The sequence below is a fragment of the Mesoplodon mirus genome (genome assembly GCF_964341445.2).
Source record: "Mesoplodon mirus genome assembly, chromosome: 16".
Lineage (NCBI taxonomy): Eukaryota > Metazoa > Chordata > Mammalia > Artiodactyla > Ziphiidae > Mesoplodon > Mesoplodon mirus.
In genome coordinates, this window is record NC_138992.1 from 24,591,636 (window position 1) to 24,607,069 (window position 15,434).

At 30.6% G+C, this 15,434-nt stretch overlaps 1 protein-coding gene across 3 annotated transcripts in view; it reads left to right on the forward strand.

Annotated features, from left to right (window-relative positions):
- CSMD3 (CUB and Sushi multiple domains 3) overlaps positions 1–15,434 on the forward strand; it is a gene marked incomplete at both ends in the record, with an annotated part of 1,109,686 nt that overhangs the window by 428,792 nt on the left and 665,460 nt on the right. For 2 of the 3 annotated variants that reach the window (XM_082600704.1, XM_082600705.1), the window contains one exon: positions 13,449–13,526. The exons of the other annotated variant lie outside the window; for it this stretch is intronic. In XM_082600704.1, coding sequence (XP_082456830.1) covers positions 13,449–13,526 — 78 coding nt within the window. The remainder of the gene's footprint in view (positions 1–13,448; positions 13,527–15,434) is intronic. 3 annotated transcript variants of the gene reach the window in all.

Below are 15,434 nucleotides of genomic sequence, written 5' to 3' on the forward strand. Positions count from 1 at the left end.
AGTAAGCTCATCTGAACTTTTAGATTGCCCAACAAAAAAGGGAAAACGATATACTATCAGACTTACATCTACACTAAATTTCCAGTTTATTTCAGAAGTCAGTATTTCAGAAGTGAAATGTAAAAATTTTGTTTAAAACACTGGACCATAATATGACAAAAACTCTCTTGTGTGGAAGTAGCAGTTCTTGGGTGCCTAGTATGTGCCTTTCACTAATAGGCTATTTGGCCACATGTAACTGTATATTTTAAATCTTTTCAACAGTTTGCAAGCAACTAGTACTGTTTTCAAAATTTTAATACTTTATAGAGTATAAATTTGTAAATTGAAACAATTTTTATTAATCTTCATAAGCAATATCACAGTGAGGAAGTTAGTTAATGGGTGGTTACTTAAGGCTTTGTGGATACAGATATATGTCCATCAGGTATCAGGATTTATTGAACATATTATCTCTGTGCTTAAACATATGATAAATTCAAAAGAAATATAAGATATGGTCTCCATTTTCAAAGGAAAATTTGTAGAGATAAGATAATAGAGAAAAATTATTGGTCAATTCTAAGAGAAAGAATTGCTACAGCAAGATATGTGAGTGAGGATGAGTTATAGCTGTCTTTAAACATGTGATGTAATATGTTATATGTAGGAGAGACCAAACCTGTTCTGCCATAGGTTGTAGAACTTAGTGTATGAAACCACAGGAAGGTACAAAATATATCATAGAGAAGACGTTTCTAAAATTGAATTTTGTTCAAATATAGACTGTGTGCTTCAGAAAACAGTAAATTCCTAAATCACTTATTGAATACCTTATTAGGTATTCAAGCATAGCTTGATGGAAAAATTGGGTATTTAGAAAGCATTGAACATCAAAGAGTGTTGAAATTATATGACTGTCACTGTCCCTTATAATCCAAAGTGTCTATGAATCTATCCAGAAATCTTGTATATTCATTAATGTATTTATCATCATCATCAATTTAAACATCTCTTGATGTTTGAATTGACATGGGCTTATCTTTATGGTTATCTCATTGTAAAGCTAGTGTTAAAACAACCATAGAAGTGACTGACACTACCATTGAGAAAGTTAGATTGTCATTCTCCTTATCCCAGCAAGTGGAAACTCAGACACATAAACATTTTTCACAGGACCATTGCCACACATTTGCCTTAAATTCCAAAACTCTCCATTTGAGGATCTAACTCTAGATTGCCTTTTAGGTAGTGTCCAAAACTACAGAGTTATTTTTTTCAAGACTTTCCTTCCTCCCTTCCTTCCTTCCCTCTGTCCCTCCATCCCCTTCCCTCCCCTCCCCTCTCCTCCCCTCCTCTTCCTTTCTCTCCCCTCCCCTCCCCTCTCCTCTCTTTCTTCCTTTCCTTTCTTTCCTTTGTTTTTTTCTGTCTCTAGTTTTCCTTTTCTTTCATTGTTTCTTTTCTCCTTTTTATTTCTCCTTCCCTTCCTCCTCCTTTCCTTCTTTTTATCCATCCATCCTTCCTTCCTTCCTCTCCTTCTCTTCCTTACTTCTTTCCTTCCTATTGCTGTCTTTGTTTCTTTTTTCAATAAAAGTTCACTGACTACTTGCATGTCATATTTTCTTCTAGTTCCTTATTATTATAACATTGAACAAAATGAACCCTGCTTTTTGAGTTTATATTCAAATAGAAAAAGACAAGCAAATAAACGAATAATTACCTGATGGTAGCCGAGATGTGAGAGAAAACAGCTAGCTAGAAAGAGCTTTGAGTTTTTCTTGCAAAAAAGAAAGCCTGAGGTGCCTGGAGTTCAGTGGACAACAAAGAAAGTGGAGATCAGGTGGGAAACCGGTAGGAACTAGACCATATAGGCTCTGAGGCCTAGGTAAAGAGTTTTATTTTAATGTAAAAGAGACAGGAAGCCATTGGTAGGTAGACTCTATATTATCTAATGTAACTTTTTATAAGACATCATTTTAGCAAGAAATTACATAAGAAATTTTAAGTAGGTAGGAACAGGCAGACAAATTAGTAATGTATACGGAGGTGCAATTAATGGTTGATAGAGATTTTAGAGTCTAAATCTTAGACTATGCTTCTCAGACTATTCTTCTCAAACTTCAGTGTAAACACAATCACCTTGCAGTCTTACTCAAATGCAGGTTGTGACTTAATGGGATTGGGATGAGATCTGAGATTCTGCATTTCTAACAGACTGCAGGTTCTGCTGATATACTGAATAGCAAAAATTTACATGAGTATTATTATTATGGAGAGAGAGTAGTACATACCAAACAGTACCTGATCTCCGTCCACTCTCCATGAGATCTTGTTCTCCACTAGAAGAATCACAATGTTGATAAACTATCTCAGATAATGTAGTAAAAGCTAAACTTTAATTCTGTAAGAATGACTCTAATGGTAGGAAATTAATGAGTGGAAAGGATATTTTAGGGCAGATGGATTTTCCGGATCAACCTTAATGACAGTAATTAATTCTGTCAACCCTTAGGAATGACTGAGCAGATTACATTAGTTATGATTTTACTGGAAAAAAATCAATGAATGTATGAATAAATGATAAAAGCATTCCCAAGTCAAATTTTAACTCATTTATTACTTTTAATTTTTACCCTAAATCTACACCTTAAATTATTTTTTAAAGTGTGTTATCGAATAACAGAAAAGACAAGGTTTTACTTTCCCTATATTTACCATCTTTCAAATCTTTGAAAGTCTGATAGACAGGAGCAAAACATAATGAAAATAAGGATAAAAAATTGTTTGCCAAATCAAAAATTTTCATGATTGAATAAATAAGCATTATCTTCTCTTTTATATAAATGATGAAATTGCACTTGCCTGCTTGAATTTCCATGTCCTTCTTTATGAGAGTAACTGATGTATTGATTTTCATGCATGTTTAGCATAATAACAGAATAGAAAATTTATGACATTTTAAAATTTAATTACATATGATTTTTGTAAGATACTTTCATTTATTAAATTAACTCTTAGCCTTTTATGTAAGAACTTTGACATTGTTAAAGTAAATACACATTTAACAGATAGGGAACTGTTAACCTTTAGGTGGGTGTACTACATATAAATATTGACTGTTGCATTCTTTATCAATATCTTGTCCTTTTTTGTTGTTTTTTTCACTGTTATCTTGACTTCTTTCCTAATCATATTATTTTGTGGAAAATTGTGTTAATGTTGATATTTGTAGCAATTTAAAAATCCATGTCCAGAAATGTGTCAATTTATGATTTAAATACATAATTATTTATTGAATATCATCTTCATATTTCATTTTCACATTTCATCACATTTGTGAAATTGTGAAAACATTCATAACAGTAAATAGGTTTTTATGTTTCTAATTCTTTTACATTTTATTGAATAAGTTATTTTGAGGGAGAAAGAAGAGAAGAAATAATATGATAGAATTTACTCGGTAACAGATTTATGCAATCTTAAAAGGTATTGGATAAAAATACTCCAAATGCTTGAGGATCTTTATGACAATAGCAAGCAGTGAAAATTATTTTTTTCACAAATGACATATCTGCAAATAATCATTTTAACAGTATTATTCAGTGCTACTCCTTAAGGCATGCTTTTGAGTTATTCCTTTACAGAGATTTTAACAACTTCTGATGACCCAGTGTTTTTGTTTTCCTTTAAGTAAATCTTAGGAAGCATATATCTTTTAGCATTAACTGCAGCCATCATCTTGTAACAGTGATCTTATTTCATAAATTGTATTTTTTTCAGATCTTCAACCCCATTGTTATGCCCACCAATAATCATTAAACAGACATTTTGATAGCTTATTCTTTATATTATCATATTATTTCTCATTTTTTATAGAATGAGCAAACAAGGGGAAATAATAATACGTAGAGCTTAAAAGGGGAGTCTTAACTTTAAAGGACAGAGATGACAATGGTTTTATGAGTAACTGATTTCCGCAAATGGTTATCAGAGCTAATTATTTTGCCTGTGAATGAGATGATCACAGTGTGAGCTTTGTGACTTTTAATATCTTTTTCCTTGTTAAAATATTTTGAAGGGGCTAGACTTCCTATTTGTGCTCAAAGCTGGTGCCAAAGTGGACTCCTCTGCCTTTTGGAGTATGAAGAAATGGTCCTATGTTAGAGACATTTTTATCTTGTTCGGAATTATTTCAGGGTATTTTCACCCACTTTTGCAACAAGCTGCTTCCCTTGCATGTAGTTTTCTGGAGCATATGGCTACCCTGCTGTGCACAGAGTGAAATCACATAATTAAGCTTTACAATTTTAGGAAGAGAAGAACCTTCATATATGGCAGAACATCATGGTGTTAAGTTTGGGTCGATCATATGGTATATTTTTCTCTTCATATGTAATCATCATTTGTATTCTAAATCATGGACTATTGTTTTTTAGTGTTGATGCTTGATTGTTTGTTGTTTAAAATAGTCTTCAAATGGCATTTCTTCATAATACCAAATGGGATTAAAGTGTGAGAAATTTCTAAATTGATTTTATCCAGAGTCCAGAGAAGTTAGAAAATTTTCATTTAGTCAGCTTACATCCATAGGAGGGTGTTGGTGGGGGGTGGCAGTGATCATCAACTCTCCTGAACTTTACCATTAGAAAGGAATGCAGCCAAAGTTGATTTACTAAAAAGACTGTATGGTAATTTGAGTTTCATCTAGCAGTTGGCTTTTGCTACACCTTTTTATTCATCTGTTTATACTTTTAAGATAAGGCATTAAGAAGCTTCACAACATGGGATTATGTCTGGCACTATCAGTTAACAATTAATGTTATTCAGTATTAAATTCAGTTACTGAAGCTGGTTCTGCTCCATACTAAAGTAAACCATGCTTAAAATCACATATTACTGACTACTTAAATTATCTATTATTAACATTGCATTAAAAAAAAATGAGGATAGGGTATACTAATCCAATCTATTTGTGATTTCCCAGGGCATATACTTGGGAGTTCTGATTGGTTATATGGCATGCTGTTATTCATAGTCAGGTGGTGGTGTAGTTGCTAAGATGGGTGTAGTTCAAAGTCAAATGAGTGAATATATTTTAGTAGTATATGTATTGGGCAGTCTACTTAGCCCTTCTCCATTTTTACATCTAGAAAGGAGGGAAATAATCTCATTTTGAGTGGCTATTTTGTGGTTTAAATAAGACAGTAGGCAGAATACCTATGCTTTAGACACACAACCAATAAATGATACTGTCCCCTTCTTGAGTCTTTACAAGAAGAAAATATGCTATAGTTACATAAAAATTTTATCAGGTAAAGATATGTGAACAAACTAAGGAAACGATCAGCACAGAATTTTAAATTTCTTACATAGCTTATTTCCTTAGAAATAAAATATATAGTCTAATGCAATATTGATAGAGAATTATGGAAACAACTGATATATACAGCTGTATTTAGCTCTGTTCATATAGATCTCATGTATAAGTTGTTACTAAAATAATGTGCAGCATCCAGTTTATCTCGGGCTTCTGTTAGTCCCACATTTTTTTTTTCTTGCCAGTTTTACCCTTGTTTCAATTACTCTCCAACCTCAAGACAGCCAACTCACTATCTCCTCTCTCCTTGTGAATTCCTATGCTTCTTGCGGAGATAATTGCTAGAAAAGAACATAACATGTGTGATCTAGATTTCAAAATATTCCCTTGGAAACAAGTAAGCAACCAATGGTAGAATGATGAGCAACAGCCATCCCTATTTCTACTTAGATATTATCTGTTTAAGTATGTGAGTCATTATAGACAACTTAAGTGATGATGTTTAATATAGTATCTGAAAAATCAAATTTCTAATGATTTTCTTGTGCCAGTGGTATATCCATTAGTGTCCTTTGGGAAACAGTTGAACATGAGCTAATTCAAGGAAGGTTTACTTACAAAGGGATTATTTCTAAATGAGCTGATGTAAAGGAACCTCAAGGGATCATGCAGCTAGGGTAGTAGCAGCTGGGCTGTCACCATTCCAACCCACTGGGATGAGGGAGGGGAGAGATGTTGGACAGAAAGATATGTATATCAGTCTGGCATGGAAGGACTGGTAACCTTCAGTTAAGGGCACATTCCTAGTCAACATAATGGGAGGGACTCTGCAGGATAATCCTGATCTCACTTTCCTCCCTCCCTCCATCCTCCTACTGGAATTCTCCAGAGGACCAGAGAGTCTGTTCATAGAGTCTAGAGCATCTCAAACTTAAATGTTCATAAGAATCACATAGTGGTCTTGTTAAACTGTAATTTTTAATTCAGTAAGTCTGGGATGGGGCTTGATAATCTGCTTTGCTAACAAGTTCCTAGGTGATGCCAGTGCTGCTCGTGTAATGCCACAGTTTGTGTAGCAGGATGTAGCCTATGCAGATCAACCTCTGTACAAAGAACAAGGAGAATAGGTCTGGAAAGGCATGTGGACAATATAGTTGAACTATGAGGAAAACATAGATGGGTTATGATGAGAGTGCTTTGTTGTCTTCAATAGCCATGAATTTAGCAGCATAACCCTGTATCAACTACACTGTCAGAGTCCATCTATGCTTGTTTAAAACAATCCAGGTAGTGATACCAAGCCTTCAAAGAACTTGGATAAAATATAATAATCTGAAATCAGAAGGATGAAGGAATATTGTTACTTATTAAAGTAATAACATTTTCTGGATATTATATTTAAAATTATTCAGTGTTCTTAAATTTGTAATGGAAGAATATATTCCACTGCCGTCAGTCATGATACTCATGAACTGTGGTCACTTTTACTCAAGCAGTTGGCTTCTTTCCCAGTTAGTCTCGTATTGGAAGGCATTACATTGTAGATAAGTGATCTCTGACATTGTGCATAAAACAAATATGTGACATAAAATTACCTCATTTATTTTGAATTAGAAAACATTATAAACTTGCAGGTATATTTTTGTTCTTGAGGTCATTTGAAAAGTTTTGCCTAATCTTCATGTTCTCTAAGGCATTCATGTGAAAGCGAGAGTCATTCTAATCATAAAAAAAAAGGAAAAAACAAAAAAGAAAAATTGAGTATTATCATTTTTCATGTTACACTTTATAGTAAAATTATATTTGGTAAAATTAATTAGTGAAAAGAGAACAGAAATTAAAATAAAACAAGCATGAAATAATTACCATTCAAAAAATATGAGCTATCAAAACAAAAAAGCACATAAGAAAATGATTGAATTGAGTGGATCTTAATATTTAACTGCAGGACTAAAGATGATTAAAAATAGTTCATTTGAAGCTGTCAGAAAGTGAGGATTGAAATTTAATTAAATTGATGGCTGAGACAGTTTTAAAAGTGTTGAAAGTATTTGTGAACCATACCAATGGTAACTCTTACCATATGGTGACTTTTAATATGCCAATTATAAGAATCCCTAAAGAGAATATATAAAATCCCACATTTTTCTTATAATCCTGACATTTTACTGCACACCATAACTGTAAGACCTGTTACGCCAAGCATTGCTGGTGCATCTGCTGATACCTACGTAAGTGTTATGGATTTCTGAAGTTGTTCCATTTCTGGAAGGGAAGAAAGCCCACATACAGAATTCAGCGTCTTTATTCATTAGCATCCACTGTCTCTTAAATAAAAAATAACAAAATTAATTCAACCTAGAACTGTGAAAATTATCAAATTGATTTTATAAAATATGATGTCTCCTTTTCACACTTGCAACTCTGTTCAGTTTTCCAAGTAAAAATTTTAGACTTACTCCTTAGTCTGAAGTGGTTGAAAAGTAAGATTTCAAAGATTTGGAGTCTAGGCTGAACTTATTACAACTTTGAGACGTTATAGCCTTAGAATCCTCTTTTGTAAAAGTGAAAATGGGCCTGTTACAAGAACACCTTAAAATATTCTGAATAACTACACATATGTTCATATAAATATGATTATATATATGTGTGTGTGTGTGTGTGTGTGTGTGTGTGTGTTTCTATACATTTATACTAAATTTACTATCTTGACCAAAGAATTTGGGGAGGTTTATAACTTTATATAAAAAATAAAATTTAAGTTGGAAATCCAGGGAGAGTTTATGAATTTGTATACATCCCTACACAGTGAAAAAGACATAACACAAAGTAGTTGAAAAATTTTAGTATAGTGCATCCCCAATTGGAATGACATCTGAAACTGACTAGATCTTAAAATTATAAATAATAATAATAATAAAATAACTAACATTTACTGAACTTTTGCCATGTCCTGATTCTTAGAATTTATTGTAGAATTTAAGTATATGGTACAATGTATAATTGTAAATTTTCTTTCAACTAAAAATAGGGCATCATATAAATTTTATACTTGTATATTCAATATGCAAGAGTAAGTGCTAGCCACAAACTAGCAGGGTAGCATAATTAGACGTTTAGGACTTAAAAAAATACTGGAGTGTCTAAACCATATTACTTATCTCTAGTGATTTTTAAAAGGCAGAAACATTAGATTTTAGATAATTATAAAATTGAATATATACCATTTCTTTTAAAATTAATTGGTCTGTCATTTTAAATTTGAGAATATTTTGGATCTTGCATATCCCTAATATATGTCTTTACAAATGAATTTTCAGTGCTATTGAACATATTTCATTGCACCACTAATTTTCTCAACAAATGAAGGCCAGTATTATTTCTTTTATTTTAACATATTCTAAAAATATTTTTCACAAAGACTCATGAACCACTTACTAATATGCTGTTGAATTTTCTATTATACCTTTTTTTACTGTGTAGTCCAGAAATATGATTTACTTGCAGCATACCTTTAATCATTTTCTAAAATTATACTACAGCAACATTTATAAATCATATATTCTTTTCTCAGAAATTTGTATCCAGTGGTAACTCTTATATGAAAGATAGTAAAGCAGACACTGCAAGAATACTACCTAGTTTTTACTGGCATCAGTGTAGTTTCTTAATATTTCTTCTTCTAAGGATAATATGGATGGAGTGACCAATTAGCAGCTTCCATGCTAAATATGTTCTGAAGAACAGTTCTGCCAGTACAGGATGTAGAAAAAAAGTGTTAAATTGTAGTGTCTTTAGGCCTGTGACATGGAGCCACACTTTACTTTCAAACAAACAAAACTTTTCCTCTGAACATAGTAAAATACTTTTAGAATCTCTAAAAAAACATTTTAATCTTTGAGATAGAATTGAGAATTCTGATTAGTCTTTTCTTCTTCCTTTGCTCTGAATTCTACACCTAAATACTTAAGGGTAAATGAATGAATCTCTTAGGAATGTATAGAGAAGTTATACAACTTGTTCCATGTCTTATGGGACTAGAATACAGGTTTCCCAACTCCTGGTCCAGTGAGAGAAATGTCACAAATAACACACTGTGTTTTAACATTATCTAGATCTATATAAAATCCCTTAGCAAGTGATTGATTATATTTTCTAATACCCATGTGAATGGATCTACTGTCAATGGTGAGACGTGCCACGTTCTCAAAATGGAACACACACACGCACACACGAACACACATTAGTTTTAATAACCAAAAGAAAAACTGATGAAATTTATTTTATTAGTATAGTTTATTATTGAGTATAAAGATAAAGATGATACTTAATTCAAAATAAAAAGTAGGAATTATATATCAAGATAGCATGATGTCAGAAACAGTTTAAAAGAAGAGAAAGGCATTGTACATTTGAGAAGTTGAAGCAAAAATAAAAATAAATCAGTAGGATACAAATGACTTTCTCAAAAGAAATTATTTTCCTTTTCACAGGGACCATCATACTCTCACTTAATTGTAGATTTATAATGCAGCTACTGCCACTTGCAAGATAAGTTATTGTCAAAATAAATACTACAAATTTGGAAGATTAAGATAATAAACAGAATGTTTCATTTGTTTTATTTTTATTGTTATATTTGAATATAATTTAAGTAGAAAATGAAAGCGTTTTTAGATGTTCTGATAACATTTAATAAATAGTGCCAGTGTTTTTCTACAGGAGTCCCATACAAATCTAAAGTAGTTTTTTCCAATGAAAAAATATTCTGCTCACTAATATTAAACATGTCTGTTTCTTCTTTTTCAAAGATAAATGTTCTGAGAAATTACAGATTTTCACTGTATATACATAGGAGTGAAATAGAATAAAAAATTATCGGTGTGTGACTTTTGAGATTATGTAGTGAAGAGTCTATCAATTTTAAAATAAGCAACTTGAAGCAGGGAAATGTTTTATGACTTTAAGTTTTAGAGGCTGGGTGTTAGACAGACCACATAAAGGTCATGTTTTCTAAGCCTCCAAGTGATGGTTGAATTCCTTGTAGTGCATCTGTGTATTGTGTTCAGTTTCCTAATGTTAAAGAATGGCACCAGCACTTTGTTCCTACTAACAGAGATTCTTCAACATAAAAATAAACTCATATGCCACCTGTTTCGCAAAAAAGTGTTGACATTTGAAACAAAACCTAGCAATTTATCCGTGTATGTGCATATATGATTAATCTTTATAATAAGGCATTGTAATTTAAATAATTTCAATTAAGTGACTTTAGCCAATTAACCTGGAAGTTAGATGAGGTTTATCAGTCACCATCAGTTTTTTTTTTTTTTATAAGTTTTACTACTTGAGTAAAATAATGTTGCTGCCTTTGAGAAACTCACAGTACAGTGGAAGGAATTGACGCAAACAACACACTGTCTTTTAATATTTATAAAATTATGTAAAATACAACATATTTTAATATCTTTATGATAAAATAAATTTGACATGCTTATAACAAATACATTTGTTACAAAGGTCAGGTTAATTTTATAAGTTAAATGTGATCACTAGATGTGCCATTGCTTGATGTCATGTTGGTACTTAATACATATACCTTGTAATACATAATATATGTTTTTATGGCATATATTTGAGAATTAACATTTCACTGATTTGTGATTTAGAGTAGCGTCTTGCAATTGGTACTTACAGTATTCGTCCTTTCAGTTTATTCAAGAAGAGATATGCTGTATGCTCTTTTTATTGAAATTATAAAAATCTCTAAAGTATGTGTTTCCTATTTAACATATTTTAAAATTTGGGGTGAATTTAAATTTTACATTATTTTCTTTTCACTCCTTTTTATCTCCTAAAATGGTTATTCTCCTGGCTTTCCATCTTCTGCATCTGTATTACAATTATTTATACTTTTCACTTTTCTTCAATTTAAATTGACAAACAGATGCTTTTAAAAAATAAGGTTAGGTCCCTTCAGAACCAGGAAACTGTTTAAAACTTCTTGGTATCAGATGACATTTTCATAGCTAGGTATTGTCCCTGACCTCACCAACCAAATAGTCAAATGTAGATACAAGCCCATTACATAAACCTAGTTTATACACACACTCACACACACTCACACACACACACACACACAGTTGTTTTCAAATCCTTTATTTCTAGTAACTGAGCTCTTTGACCCTCTGGATTTTTCTTCTTCAATTTTCTCCTTTGGGTTTACAATCTTTTCATTAAAAAAAATATTTAAGAATTCCAGATTTGTGTTAATACTACTATGAAATTTTCCAACCCCTTTGTAATACTTAAAGTCAAATCTTATAATGCAGAGAAAAGTAGAGTTAGAATTCCTACTTATAATTCATGTTTGGATTGGGAGACTCTAGAATTATGCCTCAAAATACAAAATGTAAATTTTGTTAAAAATAATTTTCAGGCAGCAGGAAAATTTACAAGTGGCAGAACTAAATTTAGAGCAGCCAACCAAATACAGCAGTAGGACTAAACTTTACCTTACCTTGGGGGCTGGGTTGTGGAAGAGAATTACAACGAAAAACGTAACTTGAGAGAGATGTAGTCATTCTTTCACTGTAAATAAAGGGCCTCAGATAAAGAATCTCAAAATTGTAAAGCAACTGAGCAGTCATCTAGTCCTAGCTACTTATTTTAAGAGAAGAGACAGGTAAAAAGGCAGACTCTTGTCCAAAAATCAACAACTACTAATTGCTAAGAATTAGGTATCTTAAATCCTACTCCAATGATCATTTTCATATTTTTATATGTACTATGTATAGTTTACAGCTGTGTATTTCAGTAAACCATAAGACTCTGCCTCTACCTCTGTACTTTTGAAGGTAGTGACAAGAAAAAAATCACCTTAAAATGTTTCAAAGGCAATAAAATATCCTTAATTTGAATTAATTGGGTAAAATGGCAAGTAAGATTTAGTGAAATGATCATTTTAAACTAACAAAAATCAAAAATTGCTTTTTTCAAATTCACGAAGTGAACAAAACCTAATTGCCTAAATGTTTCAAGCTATCATTTCTACCTATAAACCTCATAAAATGCATTATGTAAAAAATTCAAATTATAATTGAGGAAGCTAAATATATCCCTTGGATTCTTGTTCATGTGGTTTTTTTTTAAGAAAATAATTGTTATTTAAATATCTCATTAGATCAGATTATGTAACATTTTTAATTAGTGGGGTGGGTGAGTTTTTAATTAAATAGTTTTTCTTTATTTCACTTGGTGTCATTTAAAATTTAAATAAAGTAGAAAGTAGTCTTCTGAACTATAGTTTATCCCTTTAAAAATTATATATTAGCTGTAATAATTTATACTTAAAAGGAAATAATACTTTTTTCCTTCATCCAAAATACTTGAAAAACTGTTTTTTAAATGTTCCAAGTTACTTCATTGAATTTGTATTTTTTAAGGCAAATCCAGTCATATCTACTTTAATATAGTACACAATGAAATATGCTAGCCTCTTATGATGTTGATTTTTAATATAATAATATCAAAAAAGCAGCAAGGTATTTTAAATGAAATCCAAACAGTTATAATTCACTTTCATAAATTTTGTACAATATGTACGGAACATCGATCATCATTCACAAGCAATGTTTGTGAAAGGAAATGGTTATTGGCAGAAATACTAGAATGTATTTTAAGTTTTTTCAATTATGTTATTTTCTTAAACGTGTCCTAATATTTCAGTTAGGCTAAATTACCTTAAAAGTACACTAGTTTATTTTAAAAACCAAGCTCATTAAATTATCCCACTTTTATAATGTATCAGTCTAGTTTAATTCCATAAAATTTGATGAATTCAAATGGTTTATGATAAAGAGTTAATGTTTTGCTCTTCTATAAAAACTGGGTAGTGTTAAAGTACCTATACATGTATGCAAGATTCTCCCTATAGTACACTTAAAATCCTTTTATACTGCTTGGTATTTTTACTGCTTAGTGATCAGATTGCTATTTTTTTCTTCTTTAGTTTCTTCTGGGTACCCTATATCAGGCTTAAGAAAGCAGTTTTTTTAACTTGCATAATTCCATGCTAACAAAATTTGTTAACTTGAATTTCATTTTAAACTTGTGTATCCTGATACATGTTTTTGTTTGTTTTCTTAACTAGTGAAAAAGGCCATAGATTTTAAATCTAGAGGATTTAAATTGTTTCCAGGGAAAGACAACAGCAACAAGTTTTCTATCTGTGAGTGTACTCTTTTTTTTGTTTCCTTCTCTAGTGCAAGAGTGAAGTTTGTGGTGTCTGTGTTGTTTGTGTGTTTTAAAAAAAAATGTGTGTTTACCAAATTAACTGCATTAATATTTATATAACATGCATGATTATTCAATATTTTCTTGTATTTAAATGCATATTGAGTTACTGGGTTATTGTGGTAAACTTTGGAGCTCAGATTGTTTCAAAATGTAAAAGAAAAAAACTCTTTTGATCTAGCATGTTGATAACATTCTAGTTTTCTAATTCTAATATGTGAGATAAAAAAGTGAGTGAAAATCATCAAATTAATGGTTTCTTGTAGGAATTTTTGTTTGAACGTATCTAAATTTCAACATAATTATTTTTCTAAGGAAAAATTTCTTTAAATAGCAATTTTTCATTTAAGGAAAAAATATATTTTAATTTGAGTTAATTTATACAAACACTTAAGTCAAATATTTTATAAATGAATTAACTAGCTAATTAATTTTTGTTTTATTTTGAAAATCTCATGATATGAACTGAGGTACACATATTTATGTGCTGCCCCAATACACATTTTTGCTTAACATTCAGGGATTTGTAGATGATCTGAAGTTCATTCATAAATCTAAGATTAAGAGTCATTGAATTTGAATATTCATTGTTATATTACCATATATGAACATAAAATAAGATTTTTAAGAAAGCTATGCATTTTTTCAATATAAATCAATAGCAGTTTGTAGAAATACCCTGCCTTACTGTTCCTGCAGATACATATTATAAATTTTAAAAGAAGCCATTCATGACACATCTGACTTCTAAAATGCCTTATTGATAATAAATAAGATTAGCTATTTTAAATAAATATTATCTTTTTAGCAAAAATACATTTTTAGCATTATTTATTTTTATTCAATTCCAAATCATCTAATGAAATGAGTTTAAAACTATTTCTTAAAAAAATCATTCATTATAGTTATATCAGAAAAGGATTCTACCCACATATTTATTGAGTTGTATTTGTAACAGTAAATGGCACAAATTGAGCAATTACTTCACTTATCAAGAAGCAAACTTGGAGCCTTTTGGTATCAAATATTTTAAAGTGTCCTAATTTTAAAATGTGATTTTTCACATTTTGTTAGATTTGAGAATACGAAACCAAAAATAGCAGATATCAGTAGGAAAATGTCGAATTGGGTTACCTGTTTGGAAAGCATTAAACAGTTCATTTCAAAGTATTTAGCTGTATAAGAATGATTTATTGTTATATTTTTAGGGTTAAAACATATTTTCAAAATTGTTAACAGTTTTTAGGGAAAATAATCTACAGTGTTTTACATATATCTACATAAATTAGTTAATCTACATGTATTAATTATTTGATACATTTCAGAAAAAAAGGTATTTTTCCTATATAAGAAAGTATAAACATAAAGTTGTTAGGTGAAATTATTCTGACATATCAAATTTTATCATGTCAACATGAAGGAAATGATGCAGACTTAAATAATTAAGTTTACTACTTTTTTTTTTCCAATATTTTGTCTGGCTAATCTATTTATTTTGGAAATCTAAGAAGAATTGTAGGCTATCACTTTCTTACCCTTTCCTCATTTTGGTTACACAACTGTTATTTTATATGCTTCATGCTTCAAACTTTCAGATGTCCTGGGAAAATTAAGCTATTTATACTGAAATTAAGATATATTCAACTCTACATCATCAACAGTTATAAATATTACAGTATATATAAATGTATCATAGTAATATGCTGTACACCAAAATCTTACACAATGTTATACGTCAAATTTATTCAATAAGAAAAATGTGTATGTAACTTTTTATACTTGGTATATTGTCTTAGTGGACATACATATTATTTTCATTGTTCTTGTACAGTGGTTATGAGGG